Source organism: Narcine bancroftii, chromosome 8, assembly GCF_036971445.1.
Source record: "Narcine bancroftii isolate sNarBan1 chromosome 8, sNarBan1.hap1, whole genome shotgun sequence".
Classification (NCBI taxonomy): Eukaryota; Metazoa; Chordata; class Chondrichthyes; order Torpediniformes; family Narcinidae; genus Narcine; species Narcine bancroftii.
This window is the reverse complement of record NC_091476.1, coordinates 102,242,626-102,256,175: the sequence shown is the minus strand read 5'-3', so window position 1 is coordinate 102,256,175 and position 13,550 is coordinate 102,242,626. Positions and strand designations below refer to the sequence as shown.

General features: G+C 43.0%; 1 protein-coding gene across 7 annotated transcripts in view; it reads left to right on the top strand.

Moving 5' to 3' along the window:
- LOC138741075 (rho guanine nucleotide exchange factor 12-like) overlaps positions 1-13,550 on the top strand; it is a 143,800-nt gene that overhangs the window by 75,626 nt on the left and 54,624 nt on the right. For 6 of the 7 annotated variants that reach the window (XM_069894588.1, XM_069894586.1, XM_069894587.1 and 3 more), the window contains 6 exons: positions 442-638; positions 2,509-2,583; positions 3,100-3,219; positions 8,493-8,538; positions 11,464-11,549; positions 13,104-13,238. In XM_069894588.1, coding sequence (XP_069750689.1) covers positions 442-638; positions 2,509-2,583; positions 3,100-3,219; positions 8,493-8,538; positions 11,464-11,549; positions 13,104-13,238 — 659 coding nt within the window. Of the gene's footprint in view, positions 1-441; positions 639-2,234; positions 2,301-2,508; positions 2,584-3,099; positions 3,220-8,492; positions 8,539-11,463; positions 11,550-13,103; positions 13,239-13,550 lie in introns of those variants that run through there. The other variant, XM_069894591.1, reaches the window with a different exon arrangement.

The following is a 13,550-nucleotide window of genomic DNA, read 5'->3' as shown; positions in this document are numbered from 1 at the left end:
GCTTCAGAATTGATGGTTAAACTGTAGGGTGAATTGTGATAAGGCAGGGGGATGTTTCTTTAAGATTGCCCCATTTCTTGATTGATGACTCCTGCCTTTCATTTTCGGTCGAAAGGAACACTTCTATTCTACAACATATATAATTCTGACTGAAAGTATTTACATCCATTGAAGCATGATTGAACTGCTGTCATGATTGCAATGTAAGAAACTGCCAATTTGTTTTCAGCCATGATCTCCAAATAATAATCAAATAATGACTAGGTAATCTGTTTTGTACCTGTAAAGGTGACTGCCTTCAATGCAAAGCAACCCATTAACCACAGAATGGGAAGGGCTGTTGGACCACCTTCAAAGTGCTTGATTTTCACAGCATCCTTGAACTGAATGAACATGAATCTGTTTTAGTTTAATTGTTGCTGTTTTTTTTTAAATCACCAGCCGGATCTTATGTGGCCCTCACAGTCCTAGGCCGGCCTCCTGGCACTTCCCAGATTCCATTAACTTCTACCGATGGAGATGCTGGGGGATTCTTTTTCCCTGTACAGCCAAGTCAGATGTCCCCAAATCAAATTTTCTCCCACCATTCTTCAAGCAGCAGTTGCCCCGAGAGGATCACAAGCCCCATGCCCATGGCGGTGAGTGTCAAAAACTGTATTCTCTTTCAGTAGCTGATTTTCAATGTTTTTTTTCTCAGGGCTAACTGGCAATGACTCCTTCTAGTATCATCTTGTATATAGATTCCTACAGAATTTGTGCTGTTGAGAAGCACAACGACTGCAGATGGTGGAATCTTGAGCAATGTGCTACTGGAAGAACTCAGCAGGTCAGGAGGCAAAAAGGGATAAAAATAGACAGTGTTTCAGGTTGGGAACTTCTATTGAAACAAATGTGAGAAGGAGATGCCTAAGTGAAACAGCTTCAGAATTAATGGTTCTGGGGGGGGACTAAGAGGTGATTGAGGATTAGAGAGAAGGTGGGGAAGATGGAGACCACTTCGGAGGAGGGGAGGTGACAGAAAAAAGCAAGAGCCGGAGCAGTTTTTTTTTAAAAAAGGGAAGAAACAGTGAAACCAGAGAGGTGTGTGGGTTACCTAAAATTAGAGAAATTGCTGCTCATACCTTTGGGGCTCTCCAGCAGGATGTGTCAATCTGCAAGTTTTAAGTTTGATGTCACCCTGGCAGAAGGTGAGGCTGAGGACCCAACATGTCAGTGTTAGAATGGCTACAGTGTTGGCTACTGAAAATTGAAGCTTTGACCCACAGAGCCAGCGCAGTGTCATCCAATCTATAATTGGCCTCACTGATATAGAGGATCCCACATTGAATACACAGATTAGGCTTCATGATATGCATGTAAATCTCTACCTCTCCTGGGAAGTCTGTTGGTGGCCCTGGATGGAACTGACAGGGAAGATATGGGGACAAGCTTTGCACCATATGCAATTATAGTGGGAAGTGCCTGGGGTGGAAGGATGGATGGGGAAAGAACACCAGGGAGTCTCAGAGAGACTGATCCCCGCTAAAAAGCAGATAAGGGTGGGAGGGGAATATATGGCTGGTGCTGGGATTGTATTGAACTTTGTGAAAGTGTCAGAGGATAATATGTCAGATGTGAAGGCTGGTGGGGTGGAAAGTGAAGACCAGTGGAACTCAGCCCTTCATCCTGGGGGAAGTGGGTGAGGACAAAAGTATGACCAATGGAGGAGATACATATTGGCTTTATCAATGTCAGTAGGAGGAATCCATGTTAAAGGAGGAAGTTTTGGATGTCCTGGAGTGCAAGATCTCATAGGAACAGATGTTGGGAGAAAGACACGATGGATGGAAGTATGATCCAGGTAGCTGTGGGGTTGCTGTGTTTGTAGTAGATGTCTGTAGATAGGTTTCACCTTGAGATGGAGACACAGAGGTCCAGGAAAAAGGAAAAGGTGTCAGAACCAGTCGACATAATAGGTGAAGTTAATGAAATTGTCAAGTTCTGCATGAGTAACTTTGTTTGATCTGCTTGTTCTTTGTGCCAGAATTCCAATCTCATTTTTCTTGACAGAAGTTTTTGTAAATAAATGGGGCGGAGAGGCCATGTGATCAGTAAACCCACAATCCTCTGAGCTTGCCTCACTCAACATTGGCATGTTTTTTTTATTGCCAGGCAACCAGACACTAATAGTGTTTTCTTTCCCTCTAGTGGTGGAAAATGGTAACTTCATTACTTGAGCTGGCTGGCTGCAAAATTAGTCTCAGTTTAAGTTGTAATCTAATTAGGGTTAAATTTTGTGCTATTTCTCTAGAGCCAAACAGGTGAACGTCAAGCCTTGTCTCCCTCTGTCTGCCTCTGACTCTGTGTCTGCTTCTCCCTCTCCTCCTCGTGTCTCCCTATCATTTTTCAATCTGTCTTCTTGCCTCACTCTATGTAATTATATTTTCACATAAATTGTATACCTTTAAGTGCTGTGAAGTGGTGAATGATGAGATTCAAGACTGTCTCTCACTCCTGTTCCTTACACAGGAAGACAACATTGTGCACAACCAGAAAGTTGAAATTCTGAGAAACATGCTGGGCACTGAGTTACGGCAGCTGGAGGTATGTCAGACAGTACAAGTCACATGGAAAAGCTGATTAAAAATTGGAATTCCCACCCCACCCCCCCCCCCCCAACTTGAAATGTTATAAGAAATTAGCAATTCCATGAAATTTGACATTCACTGGCTGAACTGATGATTTTGGGCAGATGTCATTCTGGCCCTGAGCCCTACAGGTGCAGGTTCTAATATGGGCCTCAAATGGTCCCAGTGCAAATATGCGAGTGATTATTTATTGAATAAAACATCTTTGCGCAGTCCTTTTGCATTTGCATGACGAGTGACTTTGTTGTCTCTGTGAGGGTTGTCAGTTTATTACCAGCTATGATTAGCCTGGTCTTCTGAGGGGAATCTGCTGGAAATGATGGGGACTGCTCATTAATGCTAACAGGCATGTTCCCTCTAAATAATTTGAGTAATGCTTTGATTTAGTGGCTGATGGTGCAAATATAGAAATGAATCTATTGCCTTTTACTGGCCCTCAGTTTTCAGGCCATGATTTTTTTTTTTAAAACAGCAACTAAAGGAGAAGTACATGAGGAATCCTTCACCACAGGTGTTACGAGATCAGCAGGAGGTGGAGAAGCACATTCAGCAACTCCAGGAACAACTTAGCAAAGCTACAGGCTCCTTGCAGGTAAGATCCCTTTGTCCAATCTCTAAGGCAAGAACCACTTGTTATACTCTTGATCATCGTCTGCAGAGTAAGAAACCTTAAGTGAGCTTATGACCTCCTGTGAAACACGAAAGTCCGCAGACTCTGAGATTGTAGTTAAAAGCACAAGAAAATGCTGGAAGAACTTAGCTGGTCTCACAGTGTATGTGGGGATAAATATTCATTTCTGACGTTTTGGCCTGAGCCCTTCTTTAAGGTACAGTAAAAACCCCAATATTCGACACCTATGGGGATTGGTAGATGCTGGATAAGTGAATTTGCTGGTGGCTTGAGATTGTGTGTTGTGTGATTGGTGAACTAATCACTAGGGGCACCAATTTTAAACTTTTGTATTTTTTTTTTTACCTATTTATTTTCAGCAATTTTTTGGCCAGTTGCTTGAGGTTGCCAATTGCTTGAATTCTGGATTACTGGGATTTTACTGTATATGCAAAAAGCAGACATTGTAGCAGCTGTGCAGTGGGGCGAATGGGCGCATAGCGCGGTATAACGAACAGTGTTTGGTTCTGCGGGCCGGACTGCTATGTACTCATCTGGACAATGAACTGTGTACGCGTGGTACTACGTGCTGAGTAACAGGCTCCACGGGACGGGAGGGATATAAAAGAAGCATGGCAAACTCAAATAAACAGTCTTTGATTGACTAACCCTGTGTATGTGTGTTGATTTAGTAGCTCAACTGGAGTAGTCGCTACATTTGGTGTAGTTGTTACAATTGGTGACCCAAACCGCAAGATTTAGCGGAAGCTTTAATCTACAGTTATCATGGATGCAATGGACCGCAACAGCAGCAGCTGCTGCCACAGTTGCAGTTAACATGGTTGGAGTTCACTTGCCTCCTTTTTGGACCCACCAACCTTGGATATGATTTAATCAGGCAGAAACTCAGTTTTATCTTCGTGGCATAACGGCTGAGGACACAAAATTTTGGCACGTCGTTGGGGCACTGGACCCTGCTACAGCAGCTAAAATGAGTGAATTTATTCCACACCCGCCGGTGGACAACCAATACACCAGATTCCACCAGTTCCTCCTGGACGCACTGGAATTGACCAAGCATGAGCGCAGCATGCAGCTTTTGAATATGGAGGGGCTAGGTGACAGGAATCCATCCATTCTAATGAATGAGATGCCTGCATGAGCAGACGGTCATTCTCATTGCCTGCTTTTTGAGATTCTATTTCTGTCGAAACTCCTGGGTCATGTCTCAATACCAATAGCTAACATGGATTTCCACCATCCCCATGACATGGCCTGGGAGGCTGACAGACTCTACTGTACGCCAATGCAAGAGTCTGCTCACTTACAGCCCGTATTCACAGTACCTGTGTCCAGGTTCAAACAAAGAAGGAGGAACTACTGACGGGTGCTGAGAATGGTTTTTTTTACCATTGCCTGTGGGGGAAAAAAATGCCTGTAGATGTGTGCCCTCATGTAGCTACCACAACAAAAAGTCGGGGTGGCTGGTAAACACAAGTTTCTCGTAGACACAGGCGCTGAGGTCAGCTTGCTCCCACTGACCTATTTTGAGAGGACACATAAGCGACAACACCTTGCTCTTCAAGCCACAAATGGGACTTTTGTTCCCAGCTTTGGCACATGATGCGTCACAATTGGGATAGGAGAAGTGACACTCCTTTGGGATTGTGTTTTGGCTTCCATTACACAACCCATTTTGGGTGCAGATTTCTTGCGATCCCAGGACTTACTGGTTGACATGAAGCAGAGGACATTAGTTAATGCCACTACTTTCCATACGTACCTGTTGGTATGCAGCAAAGGGTGAGTTTTGCAGCTTGGGGTGCACACCCTTCACAGAAACATCTATGCTGCCCTGCTCAATGAATTTCCGGGTGTGCTCTCTTAATTTCAATACCTCCAAAACGGCCCATGGTCTGTCCCATTACATCGACACCTCAGGCCCGCCAATTTACACTTGGGGTCGTTGTCTTCCGCCAGAAAAGCTGCAGCAGGCGAAGGCAGAATTTACTGCCATGGAGGAATTGGGTATCATTCGGTGTTCCAACAGTCCTTGGGCATCACCGTTACACATGGTACCCCAAAACACCAGTGGATGGAGACTCTGTGGCGATTACTGCAGGCTCAATAATATAACTACACCTGACAGATACCCCATTCCTCATATACAAGATTTCAGTGCCCATCTGCATTAATTGCCATGTCTTCTCCAAAGTTGATTTTGTCAAGGAATATCATCAAATCCCAGTCTATGCAGATGACATTCCCAAAACAACCATTATTACTTCTTTGGGACTGTTTGAATTCCTTAGGATGCCTTTTGGGTTGAAGAATGCCGCTCAAACGTTCCAGCGGCTTATGGATGCTTTGGGCAGGGATTTAGAGTTCGCTGACATCTACTTAGATGACGTCCTCATCGCCAGTCAGAATGAGCAAGATCTCCACCTTCACTTACGCCACCTGTTCCAATGGCTAGATGAATTTGGACAACATCAACACTAGCAAATGCCAATTTGGCAAGTCAACTATCGATTTCCGTGGGCACAAGATCATGGCCAAAGGTGTCTTTTCCTTATCCTGCAAAGTGGACGCAGGCTGTGCCTTTCCAAAGCCTACCCCGGTTAAGGGACTGCAGAAATTCTTGGGCATGAAAATTTATATCACCAGTTCATTCCAGCAGCTGCTGACATTCTTCAACCACTTTTTCAGCTTCTCGCCACGAAGCGCAAGGAAGTTCATTGGACCACAGAGACAGAGCTTGCGTTCGCAACTGCTAAAGATGCCCTGGCCAATGCTGCGATGCTTGCGCGTCCCAGTGCTGCCCTGGCAGCACTGACGCCTCAGATACGGCAGTGGGCGCAGTTCTTGAACAGTCCGTCAATTGCCATTGCCAACCCCTGGCTTTCTTTAGCCAACACCTGCGGCCATCAGAAATGAAATACAGCACATTTGATCGAGAGCTGTTGGCATTGTATCTAGCCAAACTACACTTCTGATATATTTTGGAGGGTCGCCATTTCACCGCTTTTACGGACCATAAGCTGCTCCTTTTTGCCTTTAGCAAAATATTGGTCCCATGGTCGGCCAGGCAGCCATGTCACTTGTCATACATTTCTGAATTCACAATGGATGTGAGTCATGTTTCGGGGAAAAACAATCTCGTCACTGATGGGGTATCTAGACAAAGAGTGCATCATAACATTCGGGGTGGCATTGATATCCCTGACTTAGCCAGTGCCCAGGCCACGGAACCTGATGTTCATGCGTACAGTACTGCCATTACAAACCTCCTGGACATACAGGCACTACAACTAGGTGGCTCTACTCTACTTTGCAACATGTCTTTGAGCTACCCTAGACCGGTGGTTCCAGCGTCTTGGAGGCGAGTCTTTTTGACCAAGTTCACAACTTGTCTCATTCCTCCATCAGAGCAACGTCAAGCTCATGACAACTAAGTACGTATGACATGGACTAAAGAAAGAGATTGCAGTGGGCCCGAAAATGTACCTCCTGCCAGACTTCAAAAATCCAGCAGCACACCAAGATGCCTCTCCAACCTTTCGCAGCAGTACCCCGGCGTTTTGATCGTGTGCATATAGACCTGGTCAGACCATTGCCAGTATCAGATGAGATACATCCTGATGGTCATAGACTGATTCACGTGCTGGCCTGAGGCTATCCCGTGGCCATCCAGTGACACTGAGACGCGCGCCAGAGCATTCATTGTAAATTGGATCTCGAGATTTGGTGTTCCGACACACATCACTTCAGACCACAGAGCGCAATTCACCTCTGTGTTATGGACTGCCTTGCGTGCATTTGTGGCACACAACTGCATCACATGAGTGTACCTTCTGCAGTCCAATGGTCTTGTGGAATGTTTCCACTGACGACTCAAGTCCGCACTCAAAGCCCAACTCACTGGGTGCAATTGGATCGATGAGTTACCTTGGGCTCTACTGGGAGTGCGTACCCCTCCCAGGGAAGACATGCCTGCATCATCCATGGAGATGGTTTATGGTACGGTCCTCTTGGTTCCAAGTGACATTCACTTCTCGTCCAACTCTGACCTGGACGTGTTTTAGCAACTTCGCTGTGGCATTGCAGTTAGCAAACATATTCCAAACAACTTGGCAAGGAATCTCTAAACAGCATGTGTCTCCACCTCTCCTCGACGCTGACTTTGTTTATGCACAGACAGGTCCCAGGAGCACCATTACAATGGCTGTATGAGGGCCCTTTCCACATGATTATAAGGACAGGGTTGTGTATACTTTGGACATTGGGGGGGGGGGGGGAGGGATTCGTAACTGTGGACAGACTCAAGCCTGCACATGTATATCCTACTTCTCCCATTCTTATGCCCCCAGCCCAGGTGACGAGGGCATCCACCAAAGATGTATGTGGCCAGTTCATTTGTTTTGAGTTACAATTCTAGGGGAGTGGGGGGGTGGTGTAGTGGCTGTGTAGCGGGCTGAGCGGGTGTATAACGCAGTATCACAAACCGTCGCTGGTGCAGCTCACCAGTGAACGTGTGGAGCCGCGGGCCGGGCCGCAATGCACTCACCTGGGTAATGGACCGCGTACACAAGGTTCTACATGCTGAGTAACAACACACTGAATTGCTACGCCTCTTTCTAGAGGATGCGGGACTCCCACCATGTTTATTTTAAACTTGCCAGCCCTGCGGATTGGCGGAAAGCACATAGTGATGTCACTCAACCCCCCCTAACCCTCTGGTCCCATGGAGCCCAGGATGGGAGGGATATAAAAGAAGCATGGCAAACTCAAATAAACAGTGTTTGGTTGTGTATGTGTGTTGATTTAATAGCTCTACCGGAGTCATAGCTACAACCTTATTTTAAAGACTAGGATTAAGATGTCTGCCTTCTTTTTGCTTATACCTTGAAGAAGGGGTTGGGACTGATAAGTCGTTAATACATCTTTACCTCTTAAGAACTTTGCGAGACTGCTAAGTTCCTCCAGCATTTCCGTGTGTTTTACCTCATGTGTTGGGGTCTGTGATCTGGTTCAAGAAGCTTCTTATCCACGCTTTGCAGCAAAAGTAGACTCTCTTGTTAATGGTAAACATACCAGGGTGTGCTAGTTGTTGGTGCCTCAACAGAAATAGAAGCTATTTATCCCTTGGCCTTTCATTTTTGCTGTATACTGAGAGCCACGTCTCTCTCAATGCTGTCATACAACCTGCAGAGTTAAGATTTTAAAATGCTTTATTTCAATTTTCTTTCCTTCAGGATGGCTCGAGTTTAATTCGACACTCGGAAACCTTATTGACTGAAGGTGAGGTCTAAAATATTGCTCAATGCTTTACTGGAAAGTGACTGACATACAAACCCAATCTTTACCCAGAATTCTCTAACCTCCCTATCAAAATCCCTCATTGAAATTTCTTGAGGTATATGGACATGAGGGAACTGAGGCATATTTCATTGGTTATAATGGAATGCAGGCTGAGAACAACAGACGTGGCCCTACCCATGGTGATATGCTGGGTTGTGAAATTCTCATTTTTTTTTAAAAAAGCAAAATTAAGATTTTCTTTCAAATAAGTTTAGTCTTGTGCTCACAGCCATGTTAACTTACAATGTTTAAAGCAGCACTTCGGCTGATCCTTGAAATTTACTATGGCAGAAAAGGGAAGGTTAGAAATCATTATTTCTTGCACATATTTGTAACAGTAATTAGAAATCAAGATTAACACCAATCTTCCTAGTTTATTTGTGTGCACTACTTTATTGATGTACACTTGGGCACTCAGGTTTCTTTTTCAACATCATTCGCCTGTACTAACCATTCCACTGCCAACCTATAGCTTCCCCCTTAGTATCTCCTCCACTCTTAATCCATTTCACCTTGCTAAGCTCTGCATCCTTTTCCTTGCACCCACTTTCTGCCTTTTCCAACATGCCATCTGTCCTCCAACTCTCCTCTGACATTTTATTTTGATTTATACTTTAGTTAGATTTGTTTTTGTTGCAGGGAAGTATTTCCACGAGGGATATTCAGCAATTACAATTGAGAAGTGGAAAAACAAGCTGCACATTAAATCTGTCTTTAATCCCACAATTTATATCAATCCATGTATCCTTTAATAATCCTTTCTTGTTTTTTAATTCACTTACAAAATAGTTGTTGGACTCTTGCCCATAAATTGTTTGAGAGCCTGTCCTTGCATCTAACTACCCTCCTAATGGTTTTTAAGCTCTTTTAATTTTTAATGTTTTTACAAATCATTGCTCTCCATATAACCATTTACTAACCTCTCTCTGAAATTGTTTTGACAGTGAAATGCGTTTGATCTAACGTTAAATCACAGAATTGTTAGAGCATGGGACCATTCAGCTGATTGGCTCTGCAGCTCCAAATACAACACAGGAACAGACTTTTCAGCCCACATATCGAGACCTGATGCCCAAATCAAGCTAAAACTCTGCTCCTTACACTTGATAAACCCCCCTCTGTCCTCTTCATGTACATGTGTCTTATCTTGAAGCCTCTTAAATGCTACAGTTGTATCTGCTTCCACCACTATCCCTGGCAGCCTGTTCTAAGCATCTATCACTCTCTGTGTAGACTATGTCCTGTAAATCTCCCTTAAACTTCCTCACAAACACATGTCCTCTCGTGCCTGGCTCTTTTAACCTTGGGAAAGAAGTCTGACTCCACCCTATCAATGCCTTTGATTTTATAAACTTCCATCAGATTTTCCTTCAGCCTCTGATGCTCCAGAGGAAAACAACCCAAATTTGTCCAATCTCTCTCTAAAACCCATGCCTTTTAAACCAGGCAAGATCCTATAAACTTTTCGATTTCCTTTCCAAAGCCTCCACATCATTCTTGTAATGGGGTGTCAGAATTGCACACAGTATTCCAGATGCAGGGTAACCAAAGTTTTATATAGCTGCAACACAACTTTCTTACTTTTGTACTCAATCTCCCACTGAATGAAGCCCAGCATATCATATGCCTTCTTATCTACTTGTGTGGCCACTTTCAATGAGATATGGATCTGGACCATCAAATTCCTTTGCACATTCTCCTTCCATTTGATCTTCCAAAGTACAACACCTCACACTTGTCTGGATTAAACTCCATCTGCTATTTATCTGCCCATGTCTGTGACTGAACTATTCTACTGCCATATTCTTTGATACTTCATAACTCTACCAATCTTGGAATCATCTGCAAACCTACTAACCCGCCCTCCTACTTTTTCATCCAAATTTTAAAATTTTTTATCTTTAAACATACAGCAAGGTAACAGGCCATTTCGGCTTACGAATCTGTGCCGCCCAATTAAGCTATACCCTGAGTATGCTTCAAATGATGGGAGCAAACGGGTGCCCCCAGGGAAAACCCACGCAGACGTGGGGAGAGCATACAAATTCCTTACAGACAGCACGGGATTTGAAACTTGGTCCGATCCCGATCGCTGGTGCTGTAAAGGCGATGCGCAAACCGCTACGCCAATCATGCCACCATACGTATATATATAATCTCAAACTGGTCCCATCACAGATCCCTGTGGAACACCACTGGTTACAAACCTCTGGCCCAAATAACACCCTTCTACTAATATACAGTGTCTTCTATGGACCAACCAATTTTGTATTTAAACTTTCAACTTCTGTACCATTCCTATTTTTTTTTCTCATGGCTGAGCAAATTAACCTGTCTCTCATTGTTAACTACAGTATTCTCTTTCAAAATCTAAAGAGAGGAAAGATGCTGACATATGTCTGGAACCTGATAGAGCAGTTTCCATTTAAATTTAAAAAAAATTTAGACATACAACATGGTAACAGGTTACTTTGGCCCACGAGTCTGTGGTGCTCATTTTACACCCAATTAACTTACACCTTTGGTTTGTTTCAAATGGTGGGAGGAATCCGGAGCCCCCAGGGAAAACTAACACAGACATGGGGAGAATGTACCGACTCCTTACATATAGCGCAGGATTTGAACCCCCAGTCCTGATTGCTGGAGCTGTAAAGCCATTGGCAACTGTACTGTGGATGTAATCAGGCTAGGCCCAGCTGCTACTGAATTGTTTTGAGTTTGGTGCCATCTTTTAGATCAATTTAGCCAATTAGGTATTGATTTGCATTCTTCAGGTAGCCAAGGAGAAGGAAATTTCCAGGTATTGCCTTTGTTCGTATGATTATTAGTGATATGTCTTCTGATTATTTCTTGATCATTCATCAGATGTTGGCGATTGGGAGCATGACCTTCAATCACAGAATGAGAATACGGGATCTGATAGAAGCAGGGTTTCATTCAGTCGTGCAGAGGTGAGCAGTGCTACACCTGGACCCCAGTTAACTTGCAGCCAATCAAAATTTTTAGCATTCTGTGAAATGTGATTTTTTTTTTTTTAAATTGTTATTGTGAAATATAGCCTTGCATTTTGCAAGATTGACTATGGTTGAAATGTGCAACTTGTACTGCACTGCATTTACTCAAACCCTCTTGGTCAAATGCTTTAGTGTGGTACTGAGAGGCTGTTTTACTAGCAAAGGTAACTTCCTTCAAATGAGATGTTAAATTAAGACCACATCTGGCCTCTTGCTTTTAGGTAAAAATCCTGTGGCAATGAAGAATTGGGACATGGCTAATGCATCAGTTAAAGTTCAACTAAAAAAGAAAATCATTCTGTTAGTCATTTTCACCATGCTGTTTTGTTGGAGATTGCAATATGCAAATTTCCTTGTTTTTTCCTACTTGTTTCAAGGTGTACTCATTATAACCAGTAATTACCATTGAAAGGCCTGACAGACATCCCAGAAGGCCCCACATAAATGGCTTCTTTTGAACTTTGAATCGCTCATATTCTGGCCAGTGTGTTCTGATCAATTTTAGTTGGAGATTATTTATTGTCTGAGAATTTCCAGGGAGTGGTGAGCCATTTCTTTTATTTACTAAGTAACATTGAGGAAAACAACCCCAGCATAATCCTACACAGCTTCAGTAACAAACAATTGCAAATCCCACAGAAATATTTGGGCAGCCAGCTACTCCTGACTAAAGAGAATTTCAAAACTCTTGATATTCAAAATAAACAACACCTGTTTTAAAAATTAAACTTACTGTTAACATTTTTGAGTCGATAGTAAAACTTACTCAAGAAAACAGTTTAGTTTACTTGGATGTATTAAGTTGAAAGAACAGTAAATTACCTGAAGCTTGCCTTCCAGCATTTCCTCTACATGAAATTGGAGTTTCTGAAGCTGGAGACATCCATTTCAATTCTCTGGAAGTTCAGGACAAGTGTGTACAGCTGTTGAAGTCCTGAACTTCCTAACAGCTAACATTCCAAGTGAGTTTGGATGCTGGATTCCTCCTAGTGGTAGACTGCTAACTTACTGGGAATTCCCAGCAGTTGACAGAAAAATCTATTGGTCCTAGTGTAGGTTTGGAGGTAAGCCTCAGGTACTTGGTGTTTTTTTTTTAAATTAAATTGAGTAAATTTAAATGTGTTAAATTTTTTTATCTACTTCTGGTAGTCACTGGCCTTGTGGTTGAGGGCATCATCTGTTTTTTCACTTGGTAATCCCATTTGTGAGTCAAAAGATTTGTCAGTGCAATTTAGTCTTGCGACTTCAACACCAAAGCTTTGACTGAAATTCTAGAGGAGTATCAATGAGATATTAAATGAGGCTTTGCCATTTCTTTTGCAAGATGTGCAGTGGCTTCCTGTGCCTTAACAATTCAATGGTTTTATGAAGAGAGATTGCAGTTCAAAAAGTAATTGATTAGTTGAAGCCCGTGGAAGCATAAAGAAGTTGTAAAAGATGCTTATTAAATGCTGTGTATTTTCTAGTATCTGTGTTTGTTTCTTTTTGCAGTCTTCAATAAGCAGTCCTTCTCCCCCATGTGATGGCCTCTTTCACCGAGACTCAGTAACCAGTAGCCCCAAGATCTCCCCCAAAGATGCTGGCAGTCTCTCCGAGAGTATGGAAGTCGATGAGAACCAGGACTGGGTATGGTTTATTTTTGATCATCAGGTAGTAGTTTCATTCTACCTCAGAAAGTCATGAATTCTTATCCATTTATTTCAATTACAGTAAAAAAAAAACATTTTTGAGTTATATTAGAATTTAAACTTACTATTCAGCTGTCAATGCAATATTTCAAGTGTACATTTTCTGCAGCAAGTTTCTCAAGATGCTGAGCATTTTGTTCTTGTTACATGATGTGAAGGATATTGCAAGAGACGGTATGTTGTTAGCAAGCAGCACATTGTAGACCATATTAAATAAAGTAAGCCAAACCTAATCAGCAGAGAATGGTCC